Here is a 19,883-nt window from a genome sequence, read left to right on the forward strand (position 1 = left end):
ATGAGGATGATGAGCAAGAAGATAAGGAAGATGATGATGATGAAGAAGATGCTGAGGAGGAGGAGGAAGATGATGATGATGATGAGCAATAAGACGATGAGGAAGATGAAGATGAGGAGGAGGACGAAGAAGAGGATGATTGTGATGAGGAAGACGATGATGAGGAAGATGATGAGGACAAAGAGGAGGAGGAGAAGGAGGAGGAGGAGGAGGAGGAAGAAGATGATCGTGATGAGGAAGATGATGATGAAGAAGATGAGAAGGAGGAAGATGATGATGATGATGATCAATAAGATGATGAGGAAGATGAAGAGGAGGAGGAGGAAGAGGAGCAAGAAGATGATCACGATGAGGAAGATGATGATGAAGAAGATGAGGAGGAGGAGGAAGATGATGATGATCAATAAGATGATGAGGAAGATGAAGATGATGATGAGGAGAAAGATGATCACAATGAGGAAGATGATGATGAAGACGAGGAGGAGGAAGATGAAGACGACCCATTTGGGGCCAACCCCCCCTCCCCCGGCCACGCCCCCCGAGCCTTCCTCCCCCCCCCTCCCTCCTCCCCCTCCCCCAATAAAGCCTCGCCCTCAGCACCCGCTGCAGCTTTAATGGGGGCGGGGCCGCCCCGCTAACGAGGGGCCGCTAACGAACCGACCCGGGGGGGGGGAGGGGAGGGGACCCCCAATGTCCGGGGGGGGAGGGGAGGGGTGTCCCAAAGTCTGGGGGTCGGGAGCACCTGAGGGGCCCGTTTGGGGGTCACCGGGAGCGCCGGGACCCCCCCGATGGCCAACGGTCAACGTTGAGCCCCCGATGGCCAACGGTCAACGTTGAGCCCCCGATGGCCAACGGTCAACCTTGGAGGGTCTTCGTTGATCTTCATCCCCCCGATGGCCAACGGTCAACGTTGAGCCCCCGATGGCCAACGGTCAACCTTGGGGGGTCTTTGTTGACCTTGACCCCCCCAATGTCCAATGTCCAACCTTGGGGGGGGTCTCTGTTGATCTTCACCCCCCCGATGGCCAATGTCCAACCTTGGGGGGTCTTCCTTGACCGGGACCCCCCAATGGCCAACGGTCAACGTTGGGGGGTCTTCGTTGATCTTCACCCTCCTCGATGGCCAATGTCCAACCTTGGGGGGGTCTTTGTTGACCTTGACCCCCCCGATGGCCAATGTCCAACCTTGGGGGGTCTTTGTTGACCGGGACCCCCCCAATGGCCAATGTCTAACTTTGGGGGGTCCTCCTTGACCAGGCCCCCCCCGATGGCCAACGTCCAACCTTGGGGGGTCTTTGTTGACCTTGACCCCCCCCAATGGCCAATGTCCAACCCTGGGGGGTCTCCAAGAGCCCCTCAACCCCGATGTCCAGTTTTGGGGGGGTCTCCAGGTGCCCCTTGACCCCCACGTCCAATTTTGGGGGTTCTCCTTGACCTTGACCCCCGCGATGATCAACGTCCAACTTCGAGGGGTCTCCAGGAGCTCCTCGACCCCCACGATGATCAAAGTCCAACTTTGGGGGGTCCTCCTTGACCTTGATGACCAACGTCCAACTTTTGGGGTCTCCAAGAACCCCTCAACCTCAAAGTCCAGTTTTGGGGGGTTCTCCTTGACCTTGATGACCAACGTCCAACTTTGGGGGTCTCCAGGAGCTCCTCAACCCCAATGTTCAATTTGGGGGGGTTCTCCTTGACCTTGATGACCAATGTCCAGCTTTTGGGGTCTCCAGGAGCCCCTCAACCCCCAAGTCCAACTTTGGGGGGTCCTCCTTGACCTTGATGACCAACGTCCAACTTTGGGGGTCTCTAGGAGCTCCTCAACCCCCAAGTCCAATTTGGGGGGTTCTCCTTGACCTTGATGACCAACGTCCAACTTTGGGGTCTCCAAGAACCCCTCAACCCCCATGTCCAATTTGGGGGGCTCTCCTTGACCTTGATGACCAACATCCAACTTTGGGGGTCTCCAGGAGCTCCTCATCCCCCAAGTCCAACTTTGGGGGTCTCCAAGAACCCCTCAACCCCCATGTCCAACTTTGGGGGTTTCTCCTTGACCTTGATGACCAATGTCCAACTTTGGGGGTCTCCAGGAGCTCCTCAACCCCCAAGTCCAACTCTGGGGGTCTCCAGGAGCCCCTCAACCCCCAAGTCCAACTTTTGGGGTCTCCCCGCCCTCCACCAAGGTTCTCCAAGACCCCCCCACCCCAACGTCCCACTTTGGTTCTTCTCCTTTGGTTTCTCCTCTCTCTCCTCGACCGACCCCCGGCTCCGGCGGCGGGGGGGGGGGTCTCTCCCATCCCCCCTCTCGCCCCGAGGGGTCTCTCCCGTCCCCCCCCCGGCCCCGGGGGGGGCTCAGGGGCCCCCGGGGGGGGTGCTGGGGGCCCCGGCTCAGATGCGGAAGCTCTCGGCCTTGCCGTCGATGTGGCGCAGCCGCAGGTACACGTCGGTGCCCACCCCCTGCAGCGACTGCAGCACCAGGGACCCCCCCAGGTACTCGGCGTAGGCCCGCGACGTCGGCAGCCCGAACCCGAACCTGGGGGGGCCCAAAAATTCACATAAACACCCCTGGAGACCCTCAGGGACCCCCAAACCCCCCCAGGTACTCGGCGTGGGCCCGCGACGTCGGCAGCCCGAACCCGAACCTGGGGGACCCCAAAAATTCAGAAAAACACCCCCAGGGACCCCCAGAGACCCCCAAACCCCCCCAGGTACTCGGCGTAGGCCCGCGACGTCGGCAGCCCGAAACCGAACCTGGGGGGGCCCAAAAATTCAGATAAACACCCCTGGAGACCCCCAGGGACCCCCCAGATCCCCAGAGACCCCCAGGGACCCCCCAAACCCCCCCAGGTACTCGGCGTAGGCCCGCGACGTCGGCAGCCCGAAACCGAACCTGGGGGGGCCCAAAAATTCAGATAAACACCCCCAGGGACTCCCAGGGACCCCCCAGATCCCCAGAGACCCCCCAAGGACACATCACACCCCCCAGAGACCCCCCAAAGCCCCAGAGACCCCCAAGGACCCCCCAAAGCCCCAGAGACCCCCCAAGGACCCCCTGAAGCCACAGAGACCCCTCACACCCCCCAGAGATCCCCAGGTACCCATCACAGCCCCCAGAGACTCGAAAAGACCCCCCAAACCCCCAGAGACCCCCCCAAGGACACATCACACCCCCCAGAGACCCCTTAAAACCCCCCCGAGACCCCCAAGGACCCCCAAACCCCCAGAAACCCTCTTAGAGCCCCCAAAATCCCCAGAGACCCCCAAGGACACATCACACCCCCCAGAGACCCCTTAAAACCCCCCAGAGACCCCCCAGGGACCCCCCAAAGCCCCAAAGACCCCCAGAGACCCCCAGGTACTCCTCACACCCCCCAGATATCCCCCAAATCCCACCTACACCTGTCAGAGACCCCCCAGGACCCCCCAAACCTCTAGAGACCCCCCCAAACCCCCAGAGACCCCCAGGTACCCCTCACACCCCCCAGATATCCCCCAAATCCCCTCTAAGCCCCCCCAAACTCCCCCCAAATCCCCCCCAAACCCTCTTCAAACCCCCCCAGACCCCGAATTTGAGTATTCCCTGTTTTTGGGGGGGGTTCCCAGTTAAGGGGGGGTGTCCCCGGTTCAGGGGGGGTTGTCCCCGATTTGGGGGGTCCCACCCAGACCCCCAACCCCCAACCCCCCCCCAAATCCCCTCTAAGCCCCCCTGAACCCCCCCAAACCTCCCCAAACCCCCTTCAAACCCCCCCGGACCCTGAATTCGGGGATTCCCTGGTTTTAGGGGGGTGTCCCCGGTTTTGGGGGGGGTGTCCCCGGTTCAGGGGGGGTGTCCCCGATTTTTGGGGGGTCCCATCCACCCGTGCATGAGCCCCAGAGCCCCCAAAATCCCACCTGAACCCCCCCAAATCCCCCCCAAACCCCTTTCAAACCCCCCTCGGACCCCCAATTTAAGGATTCCCCGGTTTTAGGGGGGTGTCCCCGGTTTTGGAGGGGGTGTCCCCGGTTCAGGGGGGGGTGTCCCCGATTTTTGGGGGGTCCCACCCACCCGTGCATGGGCCCCAGAGCCCCCAAAATCCCCCCTGAACCCCCCCAAATCCCCCCCAAACCCCCGTGGACCCCAAATTCGGGGGTTCCCCATTTTCGGGGTGGGTCCCCAGTTTTGGGGGGGGTGTCCCCGGTTCAGGGGGGGGTGTCCCCGGTTTTTGGGGGGTCCCACCCACCCGTGCATGGGCCCGGCCTGGCTGTTGCCGTCCATGAGGGTCCTGAAGGGCCCCCCCAGGCGGGGGTCCTGGGCCGAGGCCTCGGCGGTGCTGAAGTGGTACTCGGTCACCTTGTCCAGCAGCTCGTGGGGGATCCCCCCCCCTCGGTCCGAAATTCTGGGGGGGGGGGACACGGGGGAGGGTCAGGGGAGACCCCCGAAGTCGGGGGGAGACCCCTGAAGTCAGAGAGAGACCCTCGAAGTGGGGGATGTGGGGGAGACCCCAAATTGGGGGGATTCCCAAACCCTGGTGGGACACAGGGAGGGGTCAGGGGGGGTCAGGGGAGACCCCCAAATTTGGGGGGGGACGTGGGGAGACCCCTGAAGTCGGGGGGAGACCCTCGAAGTGGGGGGGACATGAGGAGGAGACCCCCAAAACGGGGGGTGTGGGGGAGACCCCAAATTGGGGGAGGTGGGGGGGACATCAGGTTGGACGGGTTTGGGATCCTGGGGGGGGTCAGGGGGGGGGTCAGGGGAGACCCCCAAATTTGGGGGGGATGTGGGGAGACCCCTGAAGTCGGGGGGAGACCCCCAGAGTGGGGGGGGGAGACCCTCAAAGTGGGGGATGTGGTGGAGACCCCAAATTGGGGGAGGTGGGAGATGTCTCTGCTCTCAAAGGTCACTCTGAGGTCAGGGGTCACTTTGGGGACCCCCCACGACCTCGTGCCCCCCCGGTGCCCCCCCTGACCCCGGTGCCCCCCCTGGTGCCCCTTTGGGACCCCCAAGTGTCCCCCTCATGTCCCTCCCCACCCACGTGTCGGGGTCGGGGTCTCTGCTCTCAAAAATCACCCCGAGGTCAGGGGTCACTTTGGGGACCCCCCCCCGACCTCCTGCCCCCCTGGTGACCCCCCAGTGCCCCCCCTGACCCCGGTGCCACCCCTGGTGCCCCTTTGGGACCCCCAAGTGCCCTTTTGGGACCCCCAAGTGTCCCCCTCGTGTCCCCGGGGTCGGGGTCTCTGCTCTCAAAGGTCACCCCGAGGTCAGGGGTCACTTTGGGGACCCCCCCTGACCTCGTGCCCCCCTGGTGACCCCCCTGGTGCCCCCCCTGACCCCGGTGCCCCCCCTGGAGCCCCCCCAGACCGGATGACGAGGTCGATGTCGTTGTTGGCGATGGTGACCACGATGTCGGGCACGTTGTAGGGCGTGTCCAGGTGGGACTCCATCGTCGCCCTGAGACCCCCAAAAACACGGTCCAGAGGCACCCCCGGGACCCCCAGAACCCACACAAACCCCCCGGGACCCCCACAGACCCCCCGGGACCCCCACAAACCCCCTGGGACCCCCCCAGACCCTCTGGGACCCCCACAAACCCCCCGGGACCCCCACAGACTCCCCGGGACCCCCAAAAACCCCCCGGGACCCCCACAGACCCCCTGGGACCCCCACAAAGCCCCCGGGACCCCCACAGACCCCCCGGGACCCCCACAGACCCCCTGGGACCCCCACATCCCTCCGGGACCCCCACAGACCCCCTGGGACCCCCGGAACCCACAGGGACCCTCCCGGACCCCCAGCACCCCCACAGACGCCCTAGAACTCCCTGGGATCCCCCCAGACCCTCTGGGACCCCCCACAACCCCCCAGGACCTCCAGAACCCATATGGATCCCCTATAACCTCCTGGGACCCCCACAGACTCCCTGGGACCCCCTCAAACCCCTCCAAAGCCCCTCAAACCCCTCCCACCTCCCCGTCTCCCACAAACTCCCTCCAAAACCCACCCAATCCCCCTCAAATCCCCTCCAATTCCCCCCAACCCCCCTCTAAAACCCCCCCAAACCCCCTCTAAAACCTCCCCAAACCCCCTCTAGACTCCTCCAGCCCCCCTCAAACCCCCTGAAACCCCCCAAACTCCCCTCAAACTCCCCTCAAACCCCCCTCAAATCCCCTCGAAACTCCCCAAACCCCCTCAGACCCCCCCACTCTCCAAACCCTCCCAAACTCTCTCAAAACCCTCCCAACCCCCCCCAAACCCCTTTTAAACCCCCTAAACGCCCTCCAATTCCCCCCAAACCCCATCCTCAAATCCCTTCAAACCCCTCCCTGAAATCCCCCCCAAACCCCCTCTAGTCCCCCTCAAATCCCCCTCAAACCCCCTCTAGTCCCCCTCAAACCCCCCCAAACCCCCCCAAACCCCCTTTAGACCCCCCCAAACCCCCTCCAATCCTCCCCAAACCCCCTCGTCCCCCCAAACCCCTCCCAAATACCCCCAAATCCTCCCCAAACACCCTCTAACCCCCCCCAGCCCCCCTCTAAACCCCCCCAACCTCTCCTCGAACCCCTCCCAACTCCCCCCAAACCCCCTCTAGTCCCCCCCAAATCCCCCTCAAATCCCCCCAAACCCCCCAAATCCCCCCCAAACTCTCCTCAAACCCCTCCCAAACCCCCTCTAGTCCCCCCCAAACCCCTCCCAAATGCCCTCAACCCCCCCCTAACCCCCCCAGCCCCCCTCTAAACCCCCCCAACCTCTCCTCGAACCCCTCCCCAACCCCCCCAAATCCCCTTTAGACCCCCTCAAACCCCCTCAAATCCCCCCCAAATCCCCTTTAGACCCCCTCAAACCCCCTCAAATCCCCCCCAAACCCCCTCTAGTCCTCCCCAAACCCCCTCAAATCCCCCCCAAACCCCCCCAAACCCCCCCAAGCCCCCCTTTGGGCACCTCATGGCGTTCTTGAGCAGCTCGGGCAGGACGTAGTCGAGGGGCAGGGGGATGAAGGGGAACCGAGCGGCCACGTGGCCGTTGATGCGAACCCGGGGGGCGTTCCCGTACTGGTGCTCACACAGGCGTCTGGGGGGACCCCAGGGTCACCTCGGGGTCACCTTGGGGTCACCTGTGCCACCCCCAGTGCCCCCACAGCCCCTCAGGTGCCCCCAGTGCCACCTCAGTGCCCCCAGTGCCACCCCAGTGCCACCCCAGTTCCCCCAGTGTCACCTGTGCCACCCCCAGTGCCCCCAGTGCCACCCCAGTTCCCCCAGTGTCACCTGTGCCACCCCCAGTGCCCCCAGTGCCACCCCAGTGCCCCCAGTGTCACCTGTGTAACCCCAGTGCCCCCAGTGTCACCTGTGCCACCCCCAGTGCCCCCAGTGCCACCCCAGTGCCCCCAGTGTCACCTGTGCCACCCCCAGTGCCCCCAGTGCCACCCCAGTGCCCCCAGTGTCACCTGTGCCACCCCCAGTGCCCCCAGTGTCACCTGTGCCACCCCCAGTGCCCCCAGTGTCACCTGTACCACCCCAGTGCCACCCCAGTGCCCCCAGTGTCACCCCCAGTGCCCCCAGTGCCCCCTGTGCCACCCCAGTGCCCCCAGTGTCACCTGTGCCACCCCCAGTGCCCCCAGTGTCACCTGTGCCACCCCCAGTGCCCCCAGTGTCACCCCCAGTGCCCCCAGTGCCCCCTGTGCCACCCCAGTGCCCCCAGTGCCACCCCAGTGCCCCCAGTGTCACCTGTGCCACCTCAGTGCCCCCAGTGTCACCCCCAGTGCCCCCAGTGCCACCCCAGTGCCCCCAGTGTCACCTGTGCCACCCCCAGTGCCCCCAGTGCCACCCCAGTGCCCCCAGTGTCACCTGTGCCACCCCAGTGCCCCCAGTGCCACCCCAGTGCCCCCAGTGTCACCTGTGCCACCCCAGTGCCCCCAGTGTCACCTGTGCCACCCCAGTGCCCCCACAGCCCCCCAGGTGCCCCCCACAGGGGGTCTCTCCCCCCCCTCCTCTCCCTCACCTGGCAAAATCCACCCACTTCTCCACCAGCTTCTTGGGGCTCATCCTGGTGCAGATGATCCCCACGAAATCCGGCTGGGAACGGGGACAAAGGGGGGTCAGGGGGGCACCCGGGGGGCACCTGTGGGCACCTGTGGGTACCTGGGGGCACCTACAGCCCCCATAGGGGCGGTGGGGAGGGCACAGTGTCACCTTGTCCTCGTGCAGGGCCAGGTGATGGGTGGCCAGGAGGCGCATCCCGAGCCGGGACGTCAGCGTCTTGTCCAGGAAGGGCCGGAGCAGCCGCTCGTCCTGAGGGGAAAGGGGGCACAGGTGGGCACAGGTGGGCACAGGGGGGGCACAGGTGAGCCCCAGGTGACCCTCAGGTGACCCTAAGTGGGTACAGGTGAGCCTGGGCACAGGTGGGACACGAGGGTCTTGTCCAGGAAGGGCCGGAGCAGCCGCTCGTCCTGAGGGGAAAGGGGGCACAGGGGGGCACAGGTGGGGTCAGGTGAGCCCCAGGTGACCCTAAGTGGGCACAGGGGGGCACAGGTGGGGTCAGGGGGTCAGGGGGCACAGGTGGGACACGAGGGTCTTGTCCAGGAAGGGCCGGAGCAGCCACTCGTCCTGAGGGGAAAGGGGGCACAGGTGGGCACAGGGAGGCACACAGGTGAGCCTGGGTGGGCACAGGTGGGCACAGGTGAGCCTGGGTGGGCACAGGTGGGCACAGGTGGGGTTATGGGGTCAGGGGGCACAGGTGGGACACGAGGGTCTTGTCCAGGAAGGGCCGGAGCAGCCGCTCGTCCTGAGGGGAAAGGGGGCACAGGTGGGGTCAGGGGGGCTCAGGTGGGGGTTGGGTGGGCACAGGTAACCCCAGGAAGACACACCTGACTCCAGGTGCCCCCCAGTGCCCCCAGGTGAGCGCAGGTGGGCACAGTTGGCTCCAGGTGCCTCCAGGTGCCCCCAGGTGAGCACAGGTGAGCACAGTTGACTCCAGGTGCCCCCCAGTGCCCCCAGGTGTGCCCAGGTGAGCACAGTTGGCTCCAGGTGCCCCCAGGTGCCCCCCAGGTGGGCACAGTTGGCTCCAGGTGCTCCCTGTGCCCCCAGGTGTGCCCAGGTGACTCCAGGTGCCCCCAGATGTCCCCAGGTGGGCACAGTTGACTCCAGGTACCCCCAGGTGTGCCCAGGTGACTCCAGGTGCCCCCTGTGCCCCCAGGTGTGCCCAGGTGGGCACAGTTGGCTCCAGGTGCCCCCAGGTAACCCCAGGAAGACACACCTGACTCCAGGTTTCCCCCGGTGCCCCCAGGTGTGCCCAGGTGCCCCCAGGTGCCCCCAGGTGTGCCCAGGTGCCCCCAGGTGTGCCCAGGTGCCCCCAGGTGCCCCCAGGTGTGGGGGGGTACCTGGATGTGGCGCCGGCACTCCCGGAAGCCCTCGGCCAGGAGGGTGACGACGTCCTTGTGATCCTCCAGCAGCTGCCGCAGCAGAGAACAGTAACGGGACTCGTCCGACTGGCCCTGGATCTGGGACAGGGAAGGGGGGACAGGTGAGAGGGGACAGGTGAGACAGGTGAGATGGGGACAGGTGGGACAGGTGAGAGGGGACAGGTGAGAGGGGACAGGTGGGACAGGTGGGACAGGTGAGATGGGGACAGGTGGGACAGGTGAGATGGGGACAGGTGGGACAGGTGAGAGGGGACAGGTGAGAGGGGACAGGTGAGAGGGGACAGGTGACATGGGACAGGTGAGAGGGGACAGGTGGGACAGGTGAGATGGGGACAGGTGGGACAAGTGAGACAGGTGAGATGGGGACAGGTGGGACAGGTGGGACAGGTGAGAGGGGACAGGTGAGATGGGACACACACACACAGTAACGGGACTCGTCCGACTGGGCCTGGATCTGGGACAGGTGGGACAGGTGAGAGGGGACAGGGGGGACTGGGACAGGGGGGACAGGTGAGACTGGGACAGGTGAGAGGGGACAGGTGACATGGGGACACCCCCCCACACAATAACAGGCCTCCTCGGATTGGCCCTGGATCTGGACCAGGTGAGGTGGGACAGGTGACACAGGTGACACAAGTGACCCCCAGGTGACCCAGATGACCCCCAGGTGACCCAGGTGACCCCCAAGTGGCCCAGGTGACCCCCAGGGGATCCAGGTGACACAGAGGTGACCCAGGTGACCCCCAGGTGACTTAGATGACACAGGTGACCCCCAGGTGACCCAGGTAACACACATGTGACCCAGGTGACCCCCAAGTGGCCCAGGTGACCCCCAGGTGACCCCCAGGTGACACAGGTGACCCCCAGGTGACCCTCAGGTGGCCCAGGTGACCCAGGTGACCCAGATAACACACATGTGACCCAGGTGACCCCCAGGTGACCCAGTTGACCCCCAGGTGACCCACATGACCCAGTTGACCCCCAGGTGACCCAGGTGACCCCCAGGTGACCCCCAGGTGACCCCCAGGTGACCCCCAGGTGCCACTCACCGGGGGGAAGTCGCTGAGTTTCTGGAAGGCCCGGATGTAGAGCTCGTGCTGGGGGGGGGGGAACAGGGTCAGCACCCGAAATTGGGGACCCCCAAGAGATTTTGGGGACCCCCCCGGACATCGGGGACACCCCCAAAACATTGGGGAACCCCCAACAATTTGGGGACCCCCCTGGACATTAAAGACCCCCCTGGATTTTGGGGCCCCCCAAAATATTGGGGACCCCTCTCAGACATTGGGGACCCCCCCTTGGACATTGGGGACACCCCCAAACCCTAAGGACCCCCCCAGACATTGGGGACCCCCCCATGGACATTGGAGACCCCCAAAACATTGGGGACCCCCCCCCCCTGGATTTTGGGAACACCCCAAAAACATTGGGGACTCCCTCTGGACATTGGGGACCCCTTGAGATTTTGGGGACCCCCCCCGGACATTGGGGACACCCCCAAAAGATCAGGGACACCCCCAAACCCTGAGGACCCCCCCCAGACATTGGGGACCCCCCCAGACATTGGCTCCTGAATCCCTGGATTCCATGTGGGCCCCCCTCTGGAATTTTGGGGCTCCCCCAGAAATTTTGGGGCTCCCCTGGGAATTTCGGGGCTCCCCCTGGGAATTTTGGGGTCTCTCCTAATTTTGGGGTCCCCCCAGAGCCCCTCCATGCAGGATGGGGGGGCTGCACCCCCTGATAAACCCTCAGGAATCCCTGAATTCCGTGGATGCCTCTCTGAGATTTTGGGCTCTCCCTGGGAATTTCGGGGCTCCCCCTGGGAATTTTGGGGCTCTCCCGGGAATTTTGGGGCTCCCCCAGGAATTTTGGGGTCCCCCCGAGGGTTCTGGGCCCTCACCACGTGCAGGATGGAGGGGCTGCACCCCCCAATGAAGGTTCTGGAATCCCCGGATTCCATGGATGCCCCTCCGGGATTTCGGGCTCCCCCCAGAAATTCTGGGGTCTCCCTGGGAATTTTGGGGCTCCCTCAGGAATTTTGGGGTCCCTCCTAATTTTGGGGCCCCCCCAGAGCCCCTCCATGCAGGATGGGGGGGCTGCCCCCCCCGATAAAGCCTCAGGAATCCCTGAATTCCGTGGATGCCTCTCTGGGATTTCGGGCTCCCCCCATAAATTCTGGGGTCTCCCTGAGAATTTTGGGGCTCCCCCTGGGAATTTTGGGGTCTCTCCTAATTTTGGGGTCCCCCCAGAGCCCCTCCATGCAGGATGGGGGGGCTGCACCCCCTGATAAACCCTCAGGAGTCCCTAAATTCCGTGGATGCCTCTCTGAGATTTTGGGCTCTCCCTGGGAATTTTGGGGTCTCCCTGGGAATTTTGGGGCTCCCCCGGGAATTTTGGGGCTCCCCCAGGAATTTCGGGGTCCCCCCGAGGGTCCTGGGCCCTCACCACGTGCAGGATGGTGGGGTTGCAGCCGATGATGAAGGGAAGGTTCCGGAAGCCCTGGATCCTGTGGGCGATCCGCACCGGCAGCTCCTGCTGCAGGTACCGGGCGCTGTTCTGGGGGGGGAAAGGGGGCGTTTGGGGACCCCCCCCAAAAAATTGGGAGCCCCCCCAAAATGGTGGGGAGCCCCCCCGAAAAAATGGGGGCCTCCTGAATGTGGGGTCAGCCCCAAATATTGGGGTTTTCCCCGAAATATGGGGGTTTTCCCCTAAATATCAGAGGCCTCGAAATATTGGGGTTCCCCCCAAATATTGGGGTGCCCTTAAATATGGGGGTCCCTCCCTAAATATGGGGGTCTCTCCCCAAATATTGGGGTCCCCAAAAAAACCTGGGACCCCCCAAATATTGGGATTTTCCCCGAAATATTGGGGTTTTCCCCCAAATATTGGGGTTTTCCCCTAAATATTGGGGTTTTCCCCTAAATATCAGAGGCCTCGAAATATTGGGGTTCCCCCCAAATATTGGGGTTCCCTCAAATATGGGGGTCCCTCCCCAAATATTGGGGCCCCCCCAAAAAATCTGAGACCCCCCAAATATTGGAGTCACCCCCAAATATTGGGGTTTGCCCCTAAATATTGGAATTTTCCCCTAAATACTGGGGTTTTCCCCTAAATATCAGAGGTCTCGAAATATTGGGGTTCCCCCCAAATATTGGGGTGCCCTCAAATATGGGGGTCCCTCCCTAAATATGGGGGCCCCCCCAAAAAATCTGGGACCCCCCAAATATTGGGTCACCCCCAAATATTGGGGTTTGCCCCTAAATATTGGGATTTCCCCCTAAATATTGGGGTTTTCCCCTAAATATCAGTCCTTGAAATATTGGGGTTCCCCCCAAATATTGGGGTTCCCTCAAATATGGGGGTCCCTCCCCAAATATTGGGGCCCCCCCAAAAAATCTGGGACTCCCCAAATATTGGGATTTTCCCCCAAATATTGGGGTTTTCCCCTAAATATCAGTCCTCGAAATATTGGGGTTCCCCCCAAATATTGGGGTGCCCTCAAATATGGGGGTCCCTCCCTAAATATGGGGGTCCCTCCCCAAATATTGGGGTCCCCCCAAAAAACTTGGGACTCCCCAAATATTGGGTCACCCCCAAATATTGGGGTTTGCCCCTAAATATTGGGGTTTTCCCCTAAATATCAGAGGCCTTGAAATATTGGGGTTCCCCCCAAATATTGGGGTGCCCTCAAATATTGGGGTTCCCCCACAACCCCCTCAATTTTGGGGTCCCCACCCCCTTTTCTCCTCCCCAAATCCCCCCAATTTTGGGGTCTCCCAAACCCCTTTGCCCCCCCTAATTTTGGGAGCCCCCCCACCCTCTTTTCACCCTCCAACCCCCCAATTTTGGGGTCCCCCAAACCCATTTTAACCCCTCAAACCCCCTAATTTTGGGGTCCCCCCACCCAGGTGTCCCCCCCTAATTTTGGGAGCCCCCCACCCTCTTTTCACCCTCCAACCCCCCCAATTTTGGAGTCCCCCAAACCCATTTTCACCCCCCTAAACCCCCCCAATCCCCCCCAAATTTGGGGTCCCCCCCCACCCCTGTGTCCCCCCCTAATTCTGGGGTCCCCCCACCCTCTTTCAACCCCCCAAACCCCCCAATTTTGGGGTCCTCCCCCAAAACCCCCCAGTTTTGGGGTCCCCCACACCCATTTTCAGCCCCCTAAACCCCCCCAATCCCCCCAAATTTGGGGTCCCCCCCACCCCTTTGCCCCCCCCCTAATTTTGGGAGCCCCCCCACCCCCCTTTCCCCCCCCCAGCCCCCCAAATTCGGGGTCCCCCCTCACCAGGATGTGGCTCCCGTCCTGCGAGCGCCCCGAGTACAGCAGCGTGGTGGGGGTCAGGCGCACTGAGGGCTGCGGGAAACTGGGGTTACTGGGAGCACTGGGGAGGGACTGGGAGGGACTGGGGGGGACTGGGAGGGACTGGGAGGGGAGTGGGGGGGACTGGGAGGGACTGGGAGGGGAGTGGGGGGGACTGGGAGGGGATTGGGAGGGACTGGGAGGGACTGGGAGGGGATTAGAGGGCACTGGGAGGGACTGGGAGGGACGGGGAGGGACGGGGAGGGACTGGGAGGGGATTGGGGGGGACTGGGGGGCACTGGGAGGGGATTGGGGGGGAGTGGGAGGGACTGGGAGGGACTGGGAGGGACTGGGAGGGGAGTGGGAGGGACTGGGAGGGGATTGGAGGGGATTGGAGGGGATTGGGAGGGGAGTGGGAGGGACTGGGGGGCACTGGGAGGGGATTGGGAGGGACTGGGAGGGACTGGGAGGGGATTGGGGGAGATTTGGGGAGATTGGGGGAACTGGGAGGGACTGGGAGTGGAGCGGGAGGGACTGGGAAGGACTGGGAGGGGATTGGGAGGGACTGGGAGGGACTGGGAGGGGACTGGGGGGCACTGGGAAGAGACTGGGACGGGATTGGGAGGGACTGGGAGGGGATTGGGAGGACTGGGAGGGATTGGGGGGGACTGGGAGGGCACTGGGAGGGGAGTGGGAAAGATTGGGAGGGACTGGGAGGGGATTGGGAGGGACTGGGAGGGGATTTTGGAGGGATTGGGAGGGACTGGGAGGGAGTGAGGGGGAATTGGGAGGACTGGGAGGGAGTGGGAGGGGATTGGGAGGGGAGTGGGAGGGACTGGGAAGGACTGGGAGGGACTGGGAGGGGAGTAGCAGAAACTGGGAGGGACTGGGGTGGGGTTACTGGTGTCACTGGTGACACTGGGGTGGGGTTACTGGTGTCACTGGGGATACTGGGAGTGTACTGGGTATACTGGGATGGGTTACTGGGTATACTGGGAGGTCTCACCTTGTCAGCAGCAGCATCGATGGCGGGTTGGTGGTAGAAGGAGGTGGGGTTACTGGGGGCACTGGGGGCACTGGGGGTGTACTGGGGTGGGTTCCTGCTATCACTGGTGATACTGGGATGGGGTAACTGGTGTTACTGGTGTCACTGGTGTCACTGGGAGGTCTCACCTTGTCAGCAGCGGCGTCAATGGCAGGTTGGTGGTAGAAGGAGGTGGGGTTACTGGGGGCATTGGGATGGGGTTACTGGGGGCACTGGGGGTGTACTGGGATGGCTTCCTGCTCTCACTGGTGTTACTGGGGACACTGGGATGGGTTACTGGTGTCACTGGGAGGTCTCACCTTGTCAGCAGCAGCATCAATGGCAGGTTGGTGGCAGAAGGAGGTGGGGTTACTGGGGTTACTGGGGGCACTGGGGGTGTACTGGGGTGGGTTCCTGCTATCACTGGTGATACTGGGATGGGGTAACTGGTGTTACTGGTGTTACTGGTGTCACTGGGAGGTCTCACCTTGTCAGCAGCGGCGTCGATGGCGGGTTGGTGGTAGAAGGAGGTGACGGCCTTGGATCTCTCCCGGGCCAGGTCGGGCGGGGTCTGATCGGCCGCCCCGCGGGAGGGGGGGCGGGGCAGGGCCGGGACCCCCCCCCCGGCGACCCCCCAGAACCCGCCGCAGCATCTCCTGGGGGGGGACAGGGGTGAGACCCCCCCCGAGACCCCAAAAACCACCCTGAGACCCCAAAAACCACCCTGAGACCCCCCAGGAGAGAGAGGGGTGAGACCCCCCCACTGAGACCCCAAAAACCACCCCGAGATCCCAAAAAACACCCGGCGACCCCCCAGAACCCGCCGCAGCATCTCCTGGGGGGGGACAGGGGTGAGACCCCCCCTGAGACCCCAAAAACCACCCTGAGACCCCAAAAACCACCCTGAGACCCCCCAGAACCCGCCGCAGCATCTCCTGGGGGGGGAGAGGGGTGAGACCCCCCCTTGAGACCCCAAAAACCACCCTGAGACCCCAAAAACCACCCTGAGACCCCCCCAGGAGAGAGAGGGGTGAGACCCCCCCCCGAGACCCCAAAAACCACCCCAGGACCCCCCAAAAACCACCCTGAGACCCCCCAGGAGAGAGAGGGGTGAGACCCCCCCCCGAGACCCCAAAAACCACCCTGAGACCCCCCCAAAAACTGTCACAGCATCTCCTGGGGGGGGAGAGGGGGAGAGAGGGGTGAGACCCCCCCACTGAGACCCCAAAAACCACCCTGAGACCCCAAAACCCACCCTGAGACCCCCCAGAACCCGCCGCAGCATCTCCTGGGGGGGGGAGAGGGGGAGAGAGGGGTGAGACCCCCCCACTGAGACCCCAAAAACCACCCTGAGACCCCAAAACCCACCCTGAGACCCCCCAGAACCCGCCGCAGCATCTCCTGGGGGGGGAGAGGGGGAGAGAGGGGTGAGACCCCCCCCCGAGACCCCAAAAACCACCCAGATCCCCTTTTTCCCCTCAGAATTCCCCTCGAAAACGAATCCCAGAAGGTCCAGGAGCCCCTTTTCCCCTCAAAACACCCCAAAAAGGGCTCCAGGACCCCCTTTTCCCCTCAAAACACCCCAAAAATGTGTCCCGGGTGTCCCAGATCCCCTTTTTCCCCTCAGAATTCCCTCGAAAAGGAATCCCAGAAGGTCCAGGAGCCCCTTTTCCCCTCAAAACACCCCAAAAATGGGTCCCAGATCCCTTTTTTCCCCTCAGAATTCCCAAAAAAAACGAATCCCAGAAGGTCCAGGAGCCCCTTTTCCCCTCAAAACACCCCAAAAATGGGTCCCGGGTGTCCCAGATCTACTTTTTCCCCTCAGAATTCCCTCTAAAACGAATCCCAGAAGGTCCAGGAGCCCCTTTTCCCCTCAGGGTCCCCCCAAAAAGGCTCCAGGAGCCCCTTTCCCCTCAAAACACCCCAAAAATGGGTCCCAGGTGTCCCAGATCTACTTTTCCCCCTCAGAATTCCCTCAAAAAGGAATCCTCGAAGGTCCAGGACCCCCTTTTCCCCCTCAAAACACCCCAAAAATGGGTCCCGGGTGTCCCAGATCCCATTTTTCCCCTCAGAATTCCCTCGAAAACGAATCCCAGAAGGTCCAGGAGCCCCTTTTCCCCTCAAAAACACCCCAAAAATGGGTCCCGGGTGTCCCAGATCTACTTTTTCCCCTCAGAATTCCCTCGAAAATGAATCCCAGAAGGTCCAGGAGCCCCTTTTCCCCTCAGGGTTCCCTCAAAAAAGGGCTCCAGGAGCCCCTTTTCCCCTCAAAACACCCCAAAAATGGGTCCTGGATGTCCCAGATCCCCTTTTTCCCCTCAGAATTCCCTCGAAAACGAATCCCAGAAGGTCCAGGAGCCCCTTTTCCCCTCAAAAACACCCCAAAAATGTGTCCCGGGTGTCCCAGATCCCCCTTTTTCCCCTCAGAATTCCCTCAAAAACAAATTCTAGAAGGTCCAGGAGCCCCTTTTCCCCTCAAAACACCCCAAAAATGGGTCCCAGATCCCATTTTCCCCCTCAGAATTCCCTCAAAAACGAATCCCAGAAGGTCCAGGAGCCCCTTTTCCCCTCAAAACACCCCAAAAATGTGTCCCGGGTGTCCCAGATCCCCCTTTTTCCCCTCAGAATTCCCTCAAAAACAAATTCTAGAAGGTCCAGGAGCCCCTTTTCCCCTCAAAACACCCCAAAATGGGTCCCAGATCCCATTTTCCCCCTCAGAATTCCCTCAAAAACGAATCCCAGAAGGTCCAGGAGCCCCTTTTCCCCTCAAAACACCCCAAAAATGGGTCCCGGGTGTCCCAGATCCCCCTTTTTCCCCTCAGAATTCCCTCAAAAACAAATTCTAGAAGGTCCAGGAGCCCCTTTTCCCCTCAAAACACCCCAAAAATGGGTCCCAGATCCCTTTTTTCCCCTCAGAATTCCCTCGAAAACGAATCCCAGAATGTCCAGGAGCCCCTTTTCCCCTCAGGGTCCCCCCAAAAAGGGCTCCAGGATCCCCTTTTCCCCTCAAAACACCCCAAAAATGGGTCCCAGATCCCATTTTTCCCCTCAGAATTCCCTCGAAAATGAATCCCAGAAGGTCCAGGAGCCCCTTTTCCCCTCAAAACACCCCCAAAAATATATCCGGACCATCTTTTCCCCTCAAAACACCCCAAAAATGGGTCCCGGGTGTCCCAGATCCCATTTTTCCCCTCAGAATTCCCTCGAAAACGAATCCCAGAAGGTCCAGGAGCCCCTTTCCCCCTCAAAACACCCCAAAAATGGGTCCCAGATCCCTTTTTTCCCCTCAGAATTTCCTCGAAAACGAATCCCAGAAGGTCCAGGAGCCCCTTTTCCCCTCAAAACACCCCAAAAATGGGTCCCAGATCCCATTTTCCCCCCTCAGAATTCCCTCAAAAACAAATTCTAGAAGGTCCAGGAGCCCCTTTTCCCCTCAGGGTCCCCCCAAAAAGGGCTCCAGGAGCCCCTTTTTCCCTCAGACTCCCCCCCAAACCCTGTCCCAGCTGTCCCAAACTCCCTTTCCCCCTCAGAGTTCCCCTCAAAAACAAACCCCAAAAGGTCCAGGAGCCCCTTTTCTCCTCGGAGTCTCCCCAAAAAGCGGGTCCCCGAAGGTCCGGGTCCCCCTTTTCTCCTCAAAACACGCCAAAAAAAAATACTCCAGGACCCCCTTTTCCCCTCAGAGTCCCCCCAAAAAACAGGTCCCAGACGTCCCAGATCCCCTTTTCCCCTCAGCGTCCTCCAAAAAGAGCTCCAGGACCCCCTTTTTTTCCCCCTCAGAACACCCCAAAAACACTCCAGACCCCCCTTTTCCCCTCAGAACCCCCCAAAACTGCCCCAAACCCCCCCTTTCCCTCCCCCCGACCCCCCCCGTGTCCCCTCAGCCCCGCGCCCCCCCCCCCCCTCCCGCGGTGTCCGAACCCCCCCTTTCCCCCTCACTCCTCCTTTATTCCCCCCCCCCTAAAAAAAAAAAACCCCTTTTAAGGTTTTTAACCCCCCTCAAAAGTCCCCCTCACGAACCAGCGGCCGCGAGGGCCTCCGCGACCCCTCCCCGGCTCTGCTGGAAATGGGCTCGTCCAGTTCCCGTCCTGGGCCCCTCCTTTCCTCTCCCCCCCCCCTCCGCGCTCCCCCCCCCCAGGGTGGTACGGTCCGAACTCCCCTCCGCGCATGCGCGCGCCCCGGAAAGGGGGCGGAGCGACGGGAGCGGTGCCCGGGAAAGGGGGCGGAGCGACGGGAGCGCGGCCCGGAAAGGGGGGCGGAGCGACGGGAGCGGCCCCCCCGCGCGTGCGCAGCGAAGGGCGGGGCGGGAAATGGCGGGAAAAAGGGGGCGTGGCGGGAAAAGCGGCGCCCCCTGGCGGCGGGGGGGAGGGAAATGGGGGGGGGGGAAAACCCGGGACCCCCTTTTTTTGGGGGGGGGGGTGTCCCCAAATCCCTGGGACCCCTTTTTTGAAGGATAAAAGGGGTCTGGGCCCGCTTTCGGGGGATCCAGAGCCCAATTTTGGGGGTCCCCAGCCCATTTTTGGGGGTCCCAGTCCCATTTCGGGGCATCCAGAGTCAAATTTTGGGGGTCCCAGGGCCAATTTTGGGGGTCCCAGGGCCAATTTTGGGGGGTCCTAGGCCTGTTTCAGGGGATCCAGAGCCCAATTTTGGGGGTCCTCAGCCCATTTTCAGGGGTCCCAGGCCCATTTTGGGGGTCCCCAGCCCAATTTTGGGGGTCTCAGGCCCATTTTGGGGTCCCAGGGCCATTTTCGGGGGTCACAGATCCATTTTGGGGGGTCCAGAGTCCAATTTTGGGGGTCCCAGGTCCATTTTTGGGGGTCTCGGGTAGGTTTTTGGGGGTCTCACTCAGTTTTGGGTGTCTTTAAGACGGTTTTTGGGGGTCCCAGGTCCATTTTTTGGGGTCCCAGGGCCGTTTTTGGGGGTCCCAGGGCCGTTTTTTGGGGGTCCCAGGGCCGTTTTCAGGGGTCTCAGGCACTCTCAGGTGGGTTTCAGATGGTTTTTAATGGTCCCCAACCCGTTTTTGGGGGTCCCAGACTCATTTCTGGGGGTCCCTGACCTGGTTTTGGGGGTCCCAGACTCATTTCTGGGGGTCCTTGAGCTGGTTTTGGGGGTCCCAGACCCATTTTCTGGGGTCCTTGACCTGTTTTTGGGGTCACAGACTCATTTTCTG

General features: G+C 62.3%; 2 protein-coding genes and 2 long non-coding RNA genes across 24 annotated transcripts; 2 read left to right on the forward strand and 2 right to left on the reverse strand.

Annotated features, from left to right (window-relative positions):
• Positions 1–593: 593 nt before the first annotated feature.
• Positions 594–2,294, reverse strand: LOC127465715 (collagen alpha-1(VIII) chain-like). 16 transcript variants are annotated; one of them, XM_051776233.1, is made up of 7 exons: positions 1,933–2,294; positions 1,696–1,775; positions 1,590–1,615; positions 1,334–1,508; positions 1,186–1,283; positions 1,070–1,135; positions 594–788 (listed from the first exon to the last, which is right to left on the reverse strand). In XM_051776233.1, the coding sequence occupies exons 1-7, from the start codon at positions 2,292–2,294 to the stop codon at positions 612–614; spliced, it is 984 nt and encodes a 327-aa protein (XP_051632193.1). In that variant the 3' UTR covers positions 594–611. The 16 variants fall into 16 exon arrangements, with proteins under 16 accessions (XP_051632193.1, XP_051632203.1, XP_051632200.1 ...); XM_051776243.1 differs by having other exon boundaries at positions 1,070–1,185; positions 1,235–1,508; positions 2,053–2,294; XM_051776240.1 differs by lacking the exon at positions 1,590–1,615 and adding an exon at positions 1,536–1,582 and having other exon boundaries at positions 1,070–1,185; positions 1,235–1,435; positions 1,743–1,775.
• Positions 594–18,882, reverse strand: BCKDK (branched chain keto acid dehydrogenase kinase). The gene is made up of 13 exons (XM_051776248.1): positions 18,734–18,882; positions 15,204–15,372; positions 13,678–13,746; positions 11,835–11,945; positions 10,439–10,486; positions 9,348–9,467; positions 8,161–8,259; positions 7,970–8,043; positions 6,914–7,042; positions 5,336–5,425; positions 4,218–4,373; positions 1,157–2,530; positions 594–1,105 (listed from the first exon to the last, which is right to left on the reverse strand). The coding sequence occupies exons 1-12, from the start codon at positions 18,880–18,882 to the stop codon at positions 2,386–2,388; spliced, it is 1,359 nt and encodes a 452-aa protein (XP_051632208.1). The 3' UTR covers positions 594–1,105; positions 1,157–2,385.
• Positions 8,431–8,730, forward strand: LOC127465719 (uncharacterized). Its single transcript, XR_007902335.1, has 3 exons — positions 8,431–8,479; positions 8,596–8,617; positions 8,648–8,730. It is a non-coding gene; the product is annotated as an uncharacterized LOC127465719 (long non-coding RNA).
• On the forward strand, positions 16,280–18,073 carry LOC127465717 (uncharacterized). Of its 6 annotated transcripts, XR_007902330.1 has the most exons (5): positions 16,412–16,465; positions 16,920–17,065; positions 17,171–17,264; positions 17,566–17,659; positions 18,034–18,073. It is a non-coding gene; the product is annotated as an uncharacterized LOC127465717 (long non-coding RNA). The 6 variants fall into 6 exon arrangements; XR_007902331.1 differs by lacking the exons at positions 16,412–16,465; positions 17,171–17,264 and adding an exon at positions 16,280–16,370; XR_007902334.1 differs by lacking the exon at positions 17,171–17,264 and having other exon boundaries at positions 16,409–16,506.
• Positions 18,883–19,883: the final 1,001 nt, after the last annotated feature.

The sequence above is a fragment of the Manacus candei genome, unplaced genomic scaffold, assembly GCF_025592945.1.
Source record: "Manacus candei isolate 608988 ecotype Guabito, Panama unplaced genomic scaffold, ASM2559294v1 h1tg000471l, whole genome shotgun sequence".
NCBI lineage: Eukaryota > Metazoa > Chordata > Aves > Passeriformes > Pipridae > Manacus > Manacus candei.

What these genes read in the sequence shown, in the direction of transcription:
- LOC127465715 (XM_051776230.1), bottom strand. Translation starts at nt 2,294, where the DNA reads ATGGGAGAGACCCCCCCCCCCGCCGCCGGAGCCGGGGGTCGGTCGAGG. An exon ending in GTTGGATGTTGGTCATCAAG is followed by an intron (nt 1,776 to 1,932) that starts GTCAAGGAGAGC and finishes TTGGTCATCAAG; the next exon opens with GTCAAGGAGGACCCCCCAAA. An exon ending in GCTGGACATTGGTCATCAAG is followed by an intron (nt 1,616 to 1,695) that starts GTCAAGGAGAAC and finishes TTGGTCATCAAG; the next exon opens with GTCAAGGAGAACCCCCCAAA.
- BCKDK (XM_051776248.1), bottom strand. Translation starts at nt 18,882, where the DNA reads ATGCGCGGAGGGGAGTTCGGACCGTACCACCCTGGGGGGGGGGAGCGC. An exon ending in AACTCAGCGACTTCCCCCCG is followed by an intron (nt 9,468 to 10,438) that starts GTGAGTGGCACC and finishes TCCCTGTCCCAG; the next exon opens with ATCCAGGGCCAGTCGGACGA. An exon ending in CAGGCCGGGCCCATGCACGG is followed by an intron (nt 2,531 to 4,217) that starts GTGGGTGGGACC and finishes GGGCCCCCCCAG; the next exon opens with GTTCGGGTTCGGGCTGCCGA.